At 34.8% G+C, this 15,241-nt stretch overlaps 1 protein-coding gene across 6 annotated transcripts in view; it reads left to right on the forward strand.

Moving 5' to 3' along the window:
* The window catches only part of NNT (nicotinamide nucleotide transhydrogenase), a 108,193-nt gene that overhangs the window by 37,733 nt on the left and 55,219 nt on the right, over positions 1 to 15,241 (forward strand). For all 6 annotated transcript variants that reach the window (XM_077117111.1, XM_077117109.1, XM_077117112.1 and 3 more), the window contains exons 8-12: positions 7,624 to 7,757; positions 8,036 to 8,227; positions 8,786 to 8,939; positions 11,838 to 11,999; positions 14,324 to 14,434. In XM_077117111.1, coding sequence (XP_076973226.1) covers positions 7,624 to 7,757; positions 8,036 to 8,227; positions 8,786 to 8,939; positions 11,838 to 11,999; positions 14,324 to 14,434 — 753 coding nt within the window. The remainder of the gene's footprint in view (positions 1 to 7,623; positions 7,758 to 8,035; positions 8,228 to 8,785; positions 8,940 to 11,837; positions 12,000 to 14,323; positions 14,435 to 15,241) is intronic.

A 15,241-nucleotide genomic window follows, 5' to 3' on the forward strand; every position in this document is an offset into this window, starting at 1 on the left:
CAAACATCTATACATGGTATACAATTAATGGCTCACAGTATCATCACATAGTTGTATATTCATCCCCATGATCAGTTTTTTTTGAACATTTGCATCTCTCCAGCAAAAGAAAGAAAAAAGGTAAAAGAAAGAACGCATACATACAGTGTGTTTTCACAATCACACTGTCACATTGCAAATGCTGTATCAGTATGCAACCATCTTCAAGAAACATGGCTACTGGAACACAGATCTACAGTTTCAGCTACTTCCCTCTAGCCACTCTAATACACCATGAACTGAAAAGGGGATATCTATATAATGTGTAAGAATAACCTCCAGGATAACCTCTTGATTTTGAAATCTCTCAGCCACTCATAATTTAGTTTATCTCATTTCTGTCTTCCCCTTTTGGTTGAGAAAGTTTTCTCAATCCCTTGATGATCCAGCTCATCCTTAGGATTTATGTCCCACGTTGCCAGGGAGGTTTACACCCCTGGGAGTCATGTCACATGTAGAGAGGGGAGATGGCAGTGAGTTCACTTGCTTAGTTGGCTTAGAGAGAGAGAGGCATCACATGGCGAATTCTAACTGTGAGGGAAGCTGGGAAATGTTGCCTCTCCATGTGTTTAGGAATAAGAGAAAGATATAGGTATTGATCAGCAGCCAGCAGCCTCTTTCCTCTTCTCCATTTTGTAATTTTATCTGCTTATATTCAATCCATTCATTTGAAATCAAAGGAAAGATCATGGATTTAGAACCAGAGTAGATTCAGATTCTGGTTCCACTGTCTAATAGCAAATTTGTTTCACCAAAATTCAATTTCCTCCTCTCTTAGACAGTGTTAAAAATTTCTATCTAGTAGAGATTTTTGAGAAATAGATGAAGAAAAACTCTGCACAGGGCCTGGCATACACAACATTAGTGTAACTCCCCTTTCTTCCACTGATGGTGCTTGGCCCTATGAATGATACTCTGGACTGAAAAACATATTGACTTTTGCTATGGACAAGACCTTTTCAAGGATTACATGGAATCATGAAGATGGTCCCCGAGATCTTCTGCTATGGATTCACTCATGAAATTGTAAAACCAGCATCCATTAGATGGTAATCTGGCATGGGTTTCCCTGGGGAGAAACATGTCTTAACTGTTTTTTATTTGAATTTTCTGAAGACATCCATTTCATTTACCTTTTTTTAAAAAACCTCATTCTGACCTAAGTTGGAGGACATGGGAAAGAAAATACACAGAATTATTTCTACTTTTCAGAAATAACCTCTTAATTTTAAATGACCAGAGTAATAAAGTCAGAATTTGCAATATGTATTAATTGCTTCAATTATTTAGGAATTATAGCTAATGTACATCTAAGCATGTATTGGAGGAAACAGAAAGAATATTGTCATTTCTATAGTATGTTATATACTTATTTGTAAGTTTGATAGATTGGTTTTCCTTTTTTTAGCTTATTGGTATTGGTAAAATCTTGACTACTTTTGATTCTTATTTATACAGAATTTTGCAGCTAATACAGATAAATTATCAAAATAATCCTTATAAGGTTTTTATAAATGTGTTCTTTCTTTAGGCAAATGCTAATTTTTAGATTTCTTCTTTAATAGACCTTTAAGAATTTCTCCAATCTGCTAAAATATGCTGACTAATCATATTTTGTAATATTACATTTAGAAATACCTTAAGGCATCAGATTTGTAAAAGTCAAGTATTTGTCAACCTGACTTTCTCTCTGGTTCCTTATGCATATAATTAGTTTTGTGGAAAAAGTTTCCCACTCATTCCAGTGATAGAAGTCACATATAAACTAATCTGCTTGGATATTTAAGCTTGGGTCAGAATCTCTTCATAATCAATAGAATATGAAGATGTCTGTAGCTTCTCTAATAATGTACAAAGATGGAGGGGCCCCTCTGTACATTGCTTTATTTAACACAGAGCTGGCTAAATCAGAGATTCATCAGATAATGGATCTAATGTTCAACAGTTTCTTGTCACCTCCCATCTATGCATAATCTCTTTTATTAATATGCCCATATATATATATGTATATAATAAACATTTTGTCCTCACCTGTTACATTTTGGTAGTTTACAACCCAGTACTTTGTAGGTATTTCATCTCATCTGTGGCTTTCAAACTTCAAAGGAGCTTTTAGTGCATTAGGATGTTTTGTCAGCATTAGTTTAAGATGCTTTTGGCTGCCAGAAACAAAAATTCTAACTCAATATGTCTTAAAAAAGAAAGGAGATTTATTGGGTTATAGCACTGAAAAAAAAGTCCTGTTACCATGGATTACTGTGGGCAGGTGAGTATGTTCTCTCAGCTTTGCCCTCCTCCTGGAGTTTGCTTCATCCTCAGTGGTATCCTCAGCAGCCTACAGTTTGTACACCACCACATGCAGCGAGGTCAATTTTCAGGTGGTTTCCTCCTGAAGAGCAAGGAAACTTGATTTGGGAGGCATTGGCAAACTTTCCCTCATTCTTTTGATCCTCTTTGGCTTACATGCCCATTGCTGAACCAGTTCAGGTAGGCTGGCTAGGACCCCCTCTGGGGTGGGAGCTCAGGCCATTTCTCATGATGCTCACGGACTGTGTGGAGAAAATGGAAATTAGGGTAATAAGTAAATGGCTGTTGGGTACACAGCCAGCAACGCTCAGTGCAAAATTGTATTTTTATAATGAAGTTTCCTAATGTGTACATACTGAAGTTCAAGATATCTTTACTTGCTCTATTTTAGGTTTAGTCAATGTATAGTCTGTATTACATTAAAAATTATCCTTGCCTACCAAGTGCTTGTTCATCAGAAATCTGTTTTGCTTTAGATAAACGTATTCTATAATTTATATTACTAATCTCTTTGCTACTGTGTAGTTAAGTATTTCATGTTCTTGTTAAAGCAGAAAGTTTTTTTGTGAGCCTCTAATTTGAGTTAGGAATTTCCCCATCTGATTAAATGCCATTGAATGATTCCAGTAAGTAATGCTAAGTGCTCCTAAGACTTTATAAAAATTTGTGGTAAACCCATTTCATCTTGGTGTTTGTTGTTCTTAGTATTTTTTAGAGTTTTTTTCCTTAATTTCTTTTTTTGGGTGGGTGGGTAGTAATTAAACTTGCCTGTGAGGGCTTGGTTCTTTTCCCAGTAGGATAGAATCTGAGAATTTATTGTTTTCAGATGATCATGTTAGGCCAAGTTCACTGAGAGGCATAATATTTTGTAAAATTTTCTGGTAAATCTTTTAGCTTTTGGTATTTAGTGTTGTAGAGAAGTTAATGATGGCTATTTGTTTTTCTTTATTTAACAACTTTTATGTATCTTTAATTATCTCCTTTTAAAAAATTAGTAAAAAGTGACTTTTTCATTATGGCTTATTAAAAGAAAATATATATGTTTGTTAAACACTTAAAAAAAAACTCATTGACCTTGTACTAACGGTAATGATGACTCTTTTTGAATTTAGTGTTGTAGAGAAGCTAATGATGTAAGCTTTGCTGTAAGCTTTGCTGCATAGCAGTGTCGTTGCTAACTTTATAAATTAGTAATTTTTCCAGCAGCTTCTAATTTTAATGCTTTTAAGTTACATTTTAGTATCCATTTATTGATAAAATATGTAGTTATGAAAAGACACCATGAATTCAATAACATTTAAAAATGAATTTGCATGAATCACAGCCATATATGTATACATCTAGAAACAGGGCCTGTGTGTGAGGCATTCATTCAGTCTACAGTCAATTCTTGGTGTTCATAGAGATTCAGGGAAGCTTGATAATGACTCTGGCACCCCTATGCACCCCAAATGATGACCAATTTGGAAACGCTATAATTACAATTTTAGATGAGTATTTTAAATGCCTGAACTATTCTAGTCGTACAATTCTTGACTACCCTTGAATGCAGCTTCTTTCAGTTCTAAAATATTCGATCCCAGAGATATAAGTAAATTTTTCCTTCCCCTTCTAGTGTGCATATTGTAGGCACTGTAAGTATTATTTGAGTATATGAATGAATGAGTATTTGAATGATGACTGTGAGTGCTCCATGTCCTGCCATTCTCTTGGCAAAAGTATAGAAATAAACACCCACTGGAAGGTAACTGATTAACCTTAGCAGAAGAATTGAATGTCCATGAATCAGAAAGGACCAATAAATATTTCATGAGGACGGACGTCATGCCAGATCTTTCATCACCAGTTTTGTATTGTGCCAGAAATTTTTGATTGTTTGTTTTCTATTCTTGTTGATTTTTTAATAATAGTGACTGTTTCGTTTTTTTGAGGGTTGATTTGAGGAGGTATAATGGGCCTAGTCTTTTCGTATAGCCCACCATTTGCAGAGAAAGGATAAAATTAAGAGGAAATGAGCAGTCAAAAGGGGAAAGCCCTATGGTGTGTTTTTATAAAAAAAACCTTTTTTCTCTGCCTTCTTTTATTAACTCTTACACTTTTTTTTCTGCAATTATATCTTGAAATACCTGATATACTTAATTTGTCTTTGATTCTTGTATCTAGGACCCTCACCAGGCTATCTCTGGGGCATATGGGACACTATATTTGAAGGATTTGCAGTAAACATTGAATTAATTTTCTTTTCTGTTTATATATAGTGAACATTCTTCACACATCTTCCCTTGTTTGTTATTGTCATTTTTTTTGCTTTTTAATTTTGAGGATCATGATATATAATTATTTCATATTTAAACCTTTTGATGTTTTTATTTGTAATTTGTTTGATTACTTTGAAGTTTAAGAAGTACTTTTTAATCTACGTACTAGAGAGATATATACCAAAGTTTACTTTTTTCTCTTTTTTCTTTATCCCTTGATTCTCTTCTTTTATTAATATTTTGAATTAGCTAGAGTTTAGTTTGAAGTATACTAGATTTGGGTAGTATTTTTTTCCCCACTACTTACCTAATCATTCTGTTCTTTTTGTTCTTTCCATTTTATGATGCCACATTTATCATGCATTAAATTTTTATCCTATTAGGCTATCAGAATAAGATAGTATTTTGAAATTGCCTTCTTAATTTTTCCCTCTTGACCTGTTCTTTTGGGAATTTACTCCTTCAGAACTTCTGTTTACTACCCTGCTTCTCTCCTGGCTTTATTTTTTTTCCTTCTGTTCTCAATTTTCATTTCTTCACTTTGTATAATTTTTAAAAAATTGATCAACATATGAGTGCTTGAAGGCAATTGCACTGTTATAGTCATCATTGTATTCCCTGTAGCTGCTGTTAAAATTATTTAATTATAAAAGTAAAACAACTAGTATAGAAATTTTGAAAGATAAGGAAAAATATAAAAGAGAAAATAAATCATTCTTAGTTTTGCCCTCAAAGATATCTTGTGGTTAAATACAGTACCATATAGAATTTACTCTAAACTGTATACTATATGTAACACACACACACACACATACAATATATATATAGAGAGAGATCTCAATTTTACATGGTTTGATCCCCAAATTCTCATTCTTGAATAAAGTTTAGCTAAAGTAGTCAAAGTGCCTTTGTTGAAGAAAAGTGGGCAGAGTTGAGGAAAGGAATACTTTCAGAGAATTTTGAGGAGTGGTGAAGCTACCGGAACTTGGGGTGTTGTCTTTGGGAAAAATTACTCTTAATACCTGCTCTTTGGTGGAGACACAGGAGAGAAAACCAGAGATCATCTAACAAGTTTTGTGGGACTGAGCCCAGCACTGCTGAAGCAGAGGGTCCAGTGGGGCAGTTAGATAGAGGAAATATTAGGAAGGGCAACCCATCTCATGAAGGAAGACCTTTAGTAATTGAGGCTTAAGGTTTGAACTCTGTCCTGGAAATACAAAGTTTTTAGCAAGAAGGAAGGAAGTACTATTTTTTTTTTTTTACATGGGCAGGCACCAGGAATCAAACCCGGGTCCTCTGGCATGGGAGGCAAGCATTCTTGCCTGCTGAGCCACCGTGGCCCGGAAGTACTATTTAAACATCCCATTTGCATTTATACCTTTTTTTTTTCCGCATATGCTGCAAATAAAGGCTATTTTTCTATTATGGCTCATTTGTATTCTAGTCAAGTGTATTCTTACAATGTGAATTTAATTTTTCATTGATTTCTATTTATAACATTGGCAAAGTTATTTTTTTCTTTAGTATTCATTAAACTTTATTAGGATACAGCAATATGCAATTGTTACATATTATATATGGCTTCTTTCACATGCAAAAAATAGAAGAATATTGTTAATCTTCATGTGATGATGCTTTCTAAACAAGATACAAAACTCAGAATCCATAAAGAAAAAGAGTGACAGATTTGACTTTTTTTATCACAGTTTATTTTTCTAATTTTTAAAATTTATTTATTAAAGTCATATTAATATTTCCTGATCACTCTCACTTGAAGACAAATCTTAATTTCAAGTTTTTATTGAGAACCACCTGTTATGCTTGGTTATCTTGTTTGTTTCTTTGACTTTTGTTTTTCTTTTTTTTGTGAAAAAATAGTATATATACAAAAAAGCAATACATTTCAAAGCCCATTGCAACAATTAGTTGTAGACTAGATTTCAGAGTTTGATGTGGGCTACAATTCCAGAATATCTTGGCAGAGTTTTTACTAAAGTTTTGTAAACACAATGGTTGAAAATTTTCAAAAGAAGAGTTAAAGATAATCAAGCTAGTCATTCCTTATTTTCTAACTACCAGGTTTGTTTTCTTTTGCTTTAGGTATTTTGAATTGTTTTATGGAATTTGAATGCAATGATCTACTGACTGTGAATCCTTAATTAATAACATATTGATATAGTTTAGCTTGAAAGAATCCTAGTGTTTGTGGCTTTATCTTATAGGTAAGAATTGGTGAGCTTCTTAAAACATGTGAGAATAAACTGTGAACCAGCTCTTGAAGAGAAGAATGGGGACTTTTTCTCTCCATTTGTCATGATAGTCTCTGTACCAGGCATGAGGCCTGGCTCACCAGAGGCATAAAATAAATAGTTGTTGAGTGGGGAAAAAAAATGCATGAATGATTCCTGAAACTTTTGGAGATTGTGATATCCCACTGTTTCTCTTTCATGGCACTTTGCTATCACTCCTTGAAGTTATCTTGTGTTAAATTAAGGCAGATTAATATAAAAGTGTTGAAAAATTTGATGACATTGGTCAAGATGGCTGGAAATACTGTATTTTGTAATTCATAAATTACTATTGAATATGCATACCCTTAACATTTGTACCTTTATGAATTGTCATATTGGAAGAACATTGCTTCCTTAATATTTTATCATGCACTTCTTTGCTTCTTTTTTTAACAAGGAAGCCAAATGCTTTTTCTTCATGAGTGGATATATGACCATTTGGAAAGAGCAGTGCTGACTGAGATTCCCAGGCTGAACAGGTAGTGAGGCTTGCTCCCTCGCTAAATAACTCCTGTCTGCACACCGGCCATGAAGATCGTACTTGTCAAATTTCTTCCTTAGAAGAATGATCAGTCTTACTTGCATTGTAGACTTTAGGGTTCTCTTGGAAACTGTTAAGTTTCAGATTTAGATTCCTGAATGCCCAGAGACAACCGTCACATTTGTAAGAATATAGGGGTTTTAAAAATTAATAGTATAATTTGCACTGTTTTCTTTGATTTAATTAGGTAAAAAAGCCCCAGTTTTATTTAGCAAAGAAATGATTGAGTCAATGAAGGAAGGTTCCGTTGTTGTGGATTTAGCTGCTGAGGCTGGCGGAAACTTTGCAACCACGAAGCCAGGAGAACTTTACATTCATAAGGTATGCTAGAAAGCTTCTTCTATCTGTGAAACCGTTCTCACATCTTTAGTGATTTGTGAGGTGGTGTTTATTCCTTTAAATATTTGGTGAAACTGGGGCCTGGAACTTTAAAATTATAAATTGTACATTTAATTAAAGCTGCTTTTGAAATACATATTTATTTCAGAATAAATACGTATTTATTATTTTTTTGTGTGTGGATAGTAAGAAAGATATATAATTTCAAATCTTCATTAATAGGCTCCTAGGCCTTTCTGATCATATTTTTGGTCCTTTAGGGAATTACCCACATAGGCTACACTGACCTTCCCAGCCGCATGGCCACCCAGGCTAGCACCCTGTATTCCAACAACATCACCAAACTCCTCAAAGCCATCAGCCCTGACAAAGATCATTTCTGTTTTGAAGTGAAAGATGACTTTGACTTTGGTACAATGGGCCATGTCATTAGAGGAACTGTAGTGATGAAGGTAAGTAATAAGCCATTCCTTTCTATGGTTTCAATATAAATTTGTTTCAGGACTTTAGTTCATAGCAGAATTCTATTTTGGAATTGAGATATATTCTAATTAAGCATTGATATGTTGGGTTTATATCATAAAATTGTTTTGCAAATCAAAGAAGATATAAAACAAAACATTTAGGAAGATCTGTGTACCTGTGTGACTAACTCAAAGTAAGTGCTGCTTTTGAAAGACAGGAACAAAATAAAATAAAACAAAACGGAACTGAATAAAGTAAAAATTAAAAGGTGCCCCCGTCCCACTTTTAAAGGTTTGATCTGTTTTCTTCCATGTATGTTCTATACACATAAAAGTTATATATCTATGTACAGATGTATAACGCAAACATTTATATATGTATACATTAAATTTGTAAAATGATAAATGTGAAATTATATAAATCTATATATTTATACAAAATTTTTTTTTGAAAGATCACTTTTCAGCAGTCTGCACGATGATTTATAAGTGTTTCTGAAATTCTGGGCTGACTTTTTAAAACTGCTATTTTCTAATCTCTGCTAGGATGGTGAAGTGATTTTCCCAGCTCCTACACCGAAAAACATTCCTCAAGGTGCACCTGTAAAACAGAAGACAGTGGCTGAGCTGGAAGCTGAAAAAGCAGCTACAATTACCCCCTTCAGGAAAACAATGACTTCGGCTTCTGCATACACAGCAGGTAAGGATCACAATTATTAGGATTTAGTCCTGATTATTTGAATTTTTAAAATTATGTAATAATTGTCAAAATTAGTAATGGAGTATTGTTGCCCTTCTTTGGACTTCTCTAAAGTTGGGGCTTGATAGGATGAATTTTCTATGAACATGCTACTAGCCCCACCTCTGTGGAATTGGAAACTGCATTGACTGCTCACCCCAAGAGACAGACATTGTGCTAAAGCGGGATAAATGCACATTCATTCAGAGTATTAATATTTAGAATAACATTCATTCAGAGTATTAATGCCTTCCTTTGATATAAAATATTTAGAAAATAGTCATTCATATTTTATCTGCATCAAATATAATGAGTGATATACACCAGAATTTCCTTGTGTTATGCATATAAATGTGGTTATGCATATAAATGCGGTTATGAATTTTTTATGGTTTGTAAAACATCACTTGTGATTATTACACAGTTTGGTAATATTGGGGGATCAAATGTTTGCTTGGAAAAATAAACACTATAATATAAGTATATACCTCTTGAATGTTTGACTTACATTCTATTTGCCTAGTAAAAAATAGGTAATATTTTAACTTTTACCTCTCTTTTTAAGATTCAGCAGAATTTTTTTGAATTCATCTCTATAAATACTAAAACATTATTATAAAATAATGATAAATATTCATTCTGGCTGTGAATTGTAGGAGCCTGAAATATGGATATTTGATTTGATTTCTCTCCCATAGAATTAACTAAAAATGTTTAGAGCCCCCCAAAACCACCACTACCACCAAAATACTAAAAAGAATTAAGCACCAGCACGAGGCGCACAGAATTCTTGTAGCTTCAGCATTCTCCAAACTCCATGTGAAACCAGATGTCTTAAAGATAAATATGTAACTGTCCTTGAATAAAGTGCAAGTCTCAGCAAAATGACTGAAAAAGCCTCTAGCAGTGAATGTTGTGAATAGACAGGGCAGTGTCCCTATCTGCACTTGTTAAAAAAGACAAAAAAGAAAGGAGCAAGATATTGCATTGTATGTGGGAAGCATTTTCATTAAGATTGCAAATTTCCGTTTCTTTGCACCTCATATGAATATAGAGCGGGACATATATCATTACTTATTTTTCTGGGTTTCTTATATTTGTTGATTCATGGTTTACTGCATTTTAAAAAGTATGACAAATAACATATTCCAGTGAGTAAATGGATGACCTTGTAATTGTCTTTCTTTTACCTTGAACTTCCTCCTTTATATTAAAAAGAAGTTTTTTTTCTGGTATATATGTTAGGAATCTGTTTGAATACCATTCTTGAAAGGATGTGATTTGCTTTTTTCTCTTTTCTCTCTTTTTCTTTTCCTCTATCTTACAGCCTCTAGAAATAGCACATTTGACATTATTAAATATATTACAGAAAAGACATTAGTTTATTAAATAGTTGTTAAGAAAATGATCAGCTGTGAGACTTCTGTCCTATGTGCCCGACACAATGGATTGCAGTTATGATAATTTAGTTCTTCTTGACTAATGTCATAATAATAGCTGGCATTCATTGCTAGGCACTGTGCTAAGCGCCTCACAAGCATCAGCTCCTTTATGCCCTTCAAGAACTCAGTAAACTGGTGTGTTATTATTAACCTTTTACAGATGAGTATTGATAGGTTTAATAATTTTATGCATAAGAACACTGAAGCACAGAGAGGTTAAGTAATTTATCCGAGATCATATCCGAGTTAGCAAGCACCAGAGCCAGGCTTTGAACCAGGTGGTCTGACTTAAGAAAATGTTTTCTTAACCAATACCCTACACTGTTTCTGTAGTAATTAACTGGAAGGCAAAATGATATTCTTTTTTAACTTTCCCTCCAGATGGTTAATAGGTCATGCACTGGAACCCTGGAAATATTGTATGTGGATGGGAAAATCTAAATTGAAACTGTGGTCTTACTCATATTTTAAAGCAAAATGAACATCAATTCTGAGATATTCTAGCTCTGCCATTTATAAAATGACAGTTTGTACAAGGAGGAAATTTACCTTAACTGGAAAGTTAAGTCCCAGCTCCCTGGTCACCAGTTCTCATTTTGTTTTTACTGACCACTAGGTAACCCTTTCTTCTGTTGCAGAACAGCTGTCCACATGTTTGCCATTAAGGAAGGCGATAATTAAAGATGTATGTTCAGAACTGACTGTTTGTATTCTGCACATTCTTAATTTAATTTGTGTATTTTTTTTCCCCTTTTCTTTGTTAAATCTCGTTTGCTAACTTGGTGTTGAGGCTGGAGCTGACTGCCCTGGCCAACAGTCCAGTCCAGATTCAGGAGCAATTGCAAAACTTCTGTCCCGGGTGGGTGGAAGCCATATGTTTTGGGGAGGTGCTGGAGTGAATGAAATCCTTCCTACTCTTTTAAAATCCCTCTTCTTCAGCCAAATCTGAGAGTGACATAAAATTGGCTTCATCAAAGTCCTGTCTTATAAAGGTTGTATCTTGCCCAAGTAGAAAATGCTTTGGTAGATCCTCTAAAGGCCTATAATTCTGGAATAAATACATTTGTATAAACACATGTGGCATTGTCATTGAAAGTTAAAACAGGGAAGACATGCGACACAGAGGAAAATGTGCAAATTGTTACTAAAGTGACTCATAAATACTACCAGATCTTTACAGTTTTGGAGGGTGGTAGTGGTAAGAAGGTTGGGTTTTATCCAAAATACCCAATACCCTGACACCCCTCCTTTGCTTCCTAATCATGAAATGTCTGAAAAAATCTGCTTATTATTATTGGCAAAGGAGATGAATTTGAAAGTATTGACTTTTCCACATGTTTGTGTGTGGGTGTGTATGTGCGTGCTTTCAGTCTTACTAAGATAATTGGATGTCAGCTGACGCTCTTTCTCTCTCTAGGTCTCACCGGTATACTGGGTTTGGGCCTCGTGTCTCCCAATTCAGCCTTTTCTCAGATGGTGACCACTTTTGGCTTGGCTGGCATTGTGGGCTACCATACTGTCTGGGGAGTGACCCCAGCCCTCCACTCACCACTGATGTCTGTGACTAATGCAATCTCAGGTTTGTTATCATTTTTCCTCATCTTAGGTTTTCATTGGTTTGTTCAACTCTAAGAGTGCTTTCAGTGAGGGCTCATAAGGTCTTATGTTTTCATGTCATATCACTTGGAGTCCAGTGTTTTGGTGGTGGTGACCCAGGGATTCCCAGAGGATATGGGGAGTACGATTGTTAAGCGAAAGGCGCTGTTGAAGTGTGACAGGCCTTTTGGCTGCTCCCATTTTCAGCGCTGCAGATTCACTCATTTCTTTCAGTTATGATTTCCTTTAAGAAAAGGATTCCACTGATAAAATTTTTGAAACGCAGGGTTTCACAGAATCATAGTTGCAATGTCCTCTATGGCCACATGGGCCATGCTGGACATGAGATTTACCCTGAAGTTATGGGACAGGAAGCACAGCTTGGTAGTGGGGCACCATCAGGCCTTTCTCTTTGGTGTCAGTCTTCACAGCAGTTCATGCAGCAGTGCACACAACAGCCTGGAAACTATTCTTTTTGGGACCCCGTGATGGCTTGGTGCATGAAACGATAAGACCCATGTTGGAGAGGCCGGGAAGCTACCCTGCCTTGGAAGCCTCAAGGCTCCATCTCTTATAACATTCACTGGCACAGTTTCAAGAGTCACTGTATTCAGAAAACTCCAAAGCTATGGCATTATGTATTTATAATTCATGAATGGTTCCTTCCAGTTCACATGCAATCTATCATCCAGATTATTTTTACAACCAATGTTGTATAGTGACATAATTGATATATTATTTATCAGTTTCCAGGGGAACAGAGTTACAGAGTTAAAGAGAGGTTTAATTCTCATGCAGAAGGAAAAAGTCTTTGTTAGCCCCTGAAAATTGTTTGTAGCATTTTAATGAAGATTCAAGAAATATTCCTTTTTTTTTTTTTTTAAATTGTGGAAACATATATATAACATAAACTTTCCGATCTCAGTCTCCCAGACATACCGTTCACATGCAGTCATGCTGTGGAATTAATCATATTCACTACATTGTGCTACCCTCACCACCATCCATTATCAGAACTTTCCCACACCCCAAGTAGAAACCCTCCATCCTCTGTGTATTAACTCCTCATTGCCCTTTGCCCCCTTCTCTGGTAAACGGTACTCTTTACTTTCTCTCTGTGAATTTGCATATCCTAGCTATTCCATATAAATATAATCATACAATATCTTGTCCCTTTGTGTCTGGCTTATTTTATTCAACATGATGTCTTCAAAGTTCATTCATTTTATTCCATGTATCAGAACTTCATTTGTTCTTAATACATTATATACCATTGTATGTATATACCACATTTTGTTTATCCACTCGTCTGTTGGTAGGCACTTGGATTGTTTCCATCTGTTGACTACCACAAACAATGTTGCTTATGAACATTGGTGTGTACAAGTATCTGTTAGAGTTCCTGCTTTCAATTATTTTAGGTATACACATATAAGTGGAATTGCTGGGCTATATGGGGTTCTATGTTTGACATTTTTGAGAAACCACCAAACTATTTTCCACAGTGACTGTACTACTTTACATTCCCACCTACAGTGTGCTAAGGTTTTATTTATTTGCATTCTCACCATCACTTATTTTCTGTTTTTTTTTTTCCCTAAATTTTATTTTAATTACTAGCTAGTCCAGTGGATTTTTCGTTGTGGTTTTGATTTGCATTTTCCTGGTGGCTAAAGATGTTGAATATTTTTTCATGTTTTTATTAGTTATTTGTATATTTTCCTTGGAAAAATATCTATTCAAGTTCTTTTCCCACTTTCAATTGAGCTATTTATCTTTTTGTTGTTAAGTTGTAATTTATATATATGTTGTGTATTAAACCCTTATCAGATACATGGTTTCCAAATATTTTCTCCCACTTTCTCCCAAGAAAATGTCTTTTCACTCTCTTGATAATGGCCTCTCATGTACAAAAGTTTTTAATTTTGATGGAGTCCGCTTTATTTTTCCTTTTATTGCTTATGCTTTTGATGTAAACTCGATGAATCCATTGCCTAACAGAAGTTCCTGAAGCTATTTCCCTATGTGTTCATCTTAGAGGTCTATAGTTTTAGCTATTATAGTTAGGTTGTTGCTCAGTTTTGGCTCTTTGCCTTTTTTTGTTCTGGGTGCATGGTCTGGAAATTGAACCCAGGTCTCCCACATGAAAGGTGAGCATTCTACCACTGCCCACACGTGCACTTGCCTTGCCTTTTGATATTGAGAACCTTCCTTTTTATGAATCTGTGTATATAAGGTCCTTCAGCTGTGATGTTTGATTTGTCAGCATCACTGTGATCGTTCACCATATTGATGCTTCCTTCCTAGGGTTGACTGCAGTTGGTGGGTTGGTACTGATGGGAGGACATTTGTACCCTTCCACTACTTCTCAGGGCCTCGCTGCTCTTGCTGCATTCATATCCTCAGTCAACATTGCAGGTACGACAACAATGGAAGAATTTGGAGTGCCCCATCTATCTAATGGAGATAAATAGGTATAAAATAAGACATGTTGATTTCAAGAATTTAATTTTGGGCCCTTTAAACGTATTTCACTCTGACCATAATGCTCTTCGTGAAGGAAAATTATTTTGTCCATCAGTAGTTTTTAAAAACACTTGATAAAAGAACATTTCCCTTCAATGCCCCCAAACAAATAAACAAAATGATGTCATGTTACAATTTAACTAGAAATTTATTGAATGCATAGTTTTGAAGTAAGTTGACTTGGAGTTATCACCGTAATGTCTATAAGTAAGTATAGTTTTAGATAAAATTTTAGCATTTTGCCTTATCCCTAGCCAACGTTTGTCCCTGAAAATGGAAAGCGTAGCACATCATTTGTGTATGAAACTCATATAATGCTATTTTGTTTTTAGAAATGGTTTAATGTGTCCAAGAAACTTGATGCGTGTTGATATGGTGTTTTTCTCTTTTATCAATTGTTACAAGGTTTAACAAACAGAATAGCATATTAAAAGAAAGTTCATGACATTTGATCTTTGCATTCCTAAGCTGTTTGAATAACTATTTACTTTTCAGTCATGCAAAAATAGTGGTTCTATATTCTGAAAGCAAGTTTTTTCTTCCTGAGAATATCTAAGATTTTATTCCCCCTTCTAATGGAACTGGCTTGAGTAACAGAATCACCTATATATTTTGTTAAACATCCAAGTGATTTATTAAGCTATTACCGTGCAGTTAAATATGGCAACCATTTAACATGATGTTGTTGAAGAATATTGA

Source organism: Tamandua tetradactyla, chromosome 9, assembly GCF_023851605.1.
Source record: "Tamandua tetradactyla isolate mTamTet1 chromosome 9, mTamTet1.pri, whole genome shotgun sequence".
NCBI lineage: Eukaryota > Metazoa > Chordata > Mammalia > Pilosa > Myrmecophagidae > Tamandua > Tamandua tetradactyla.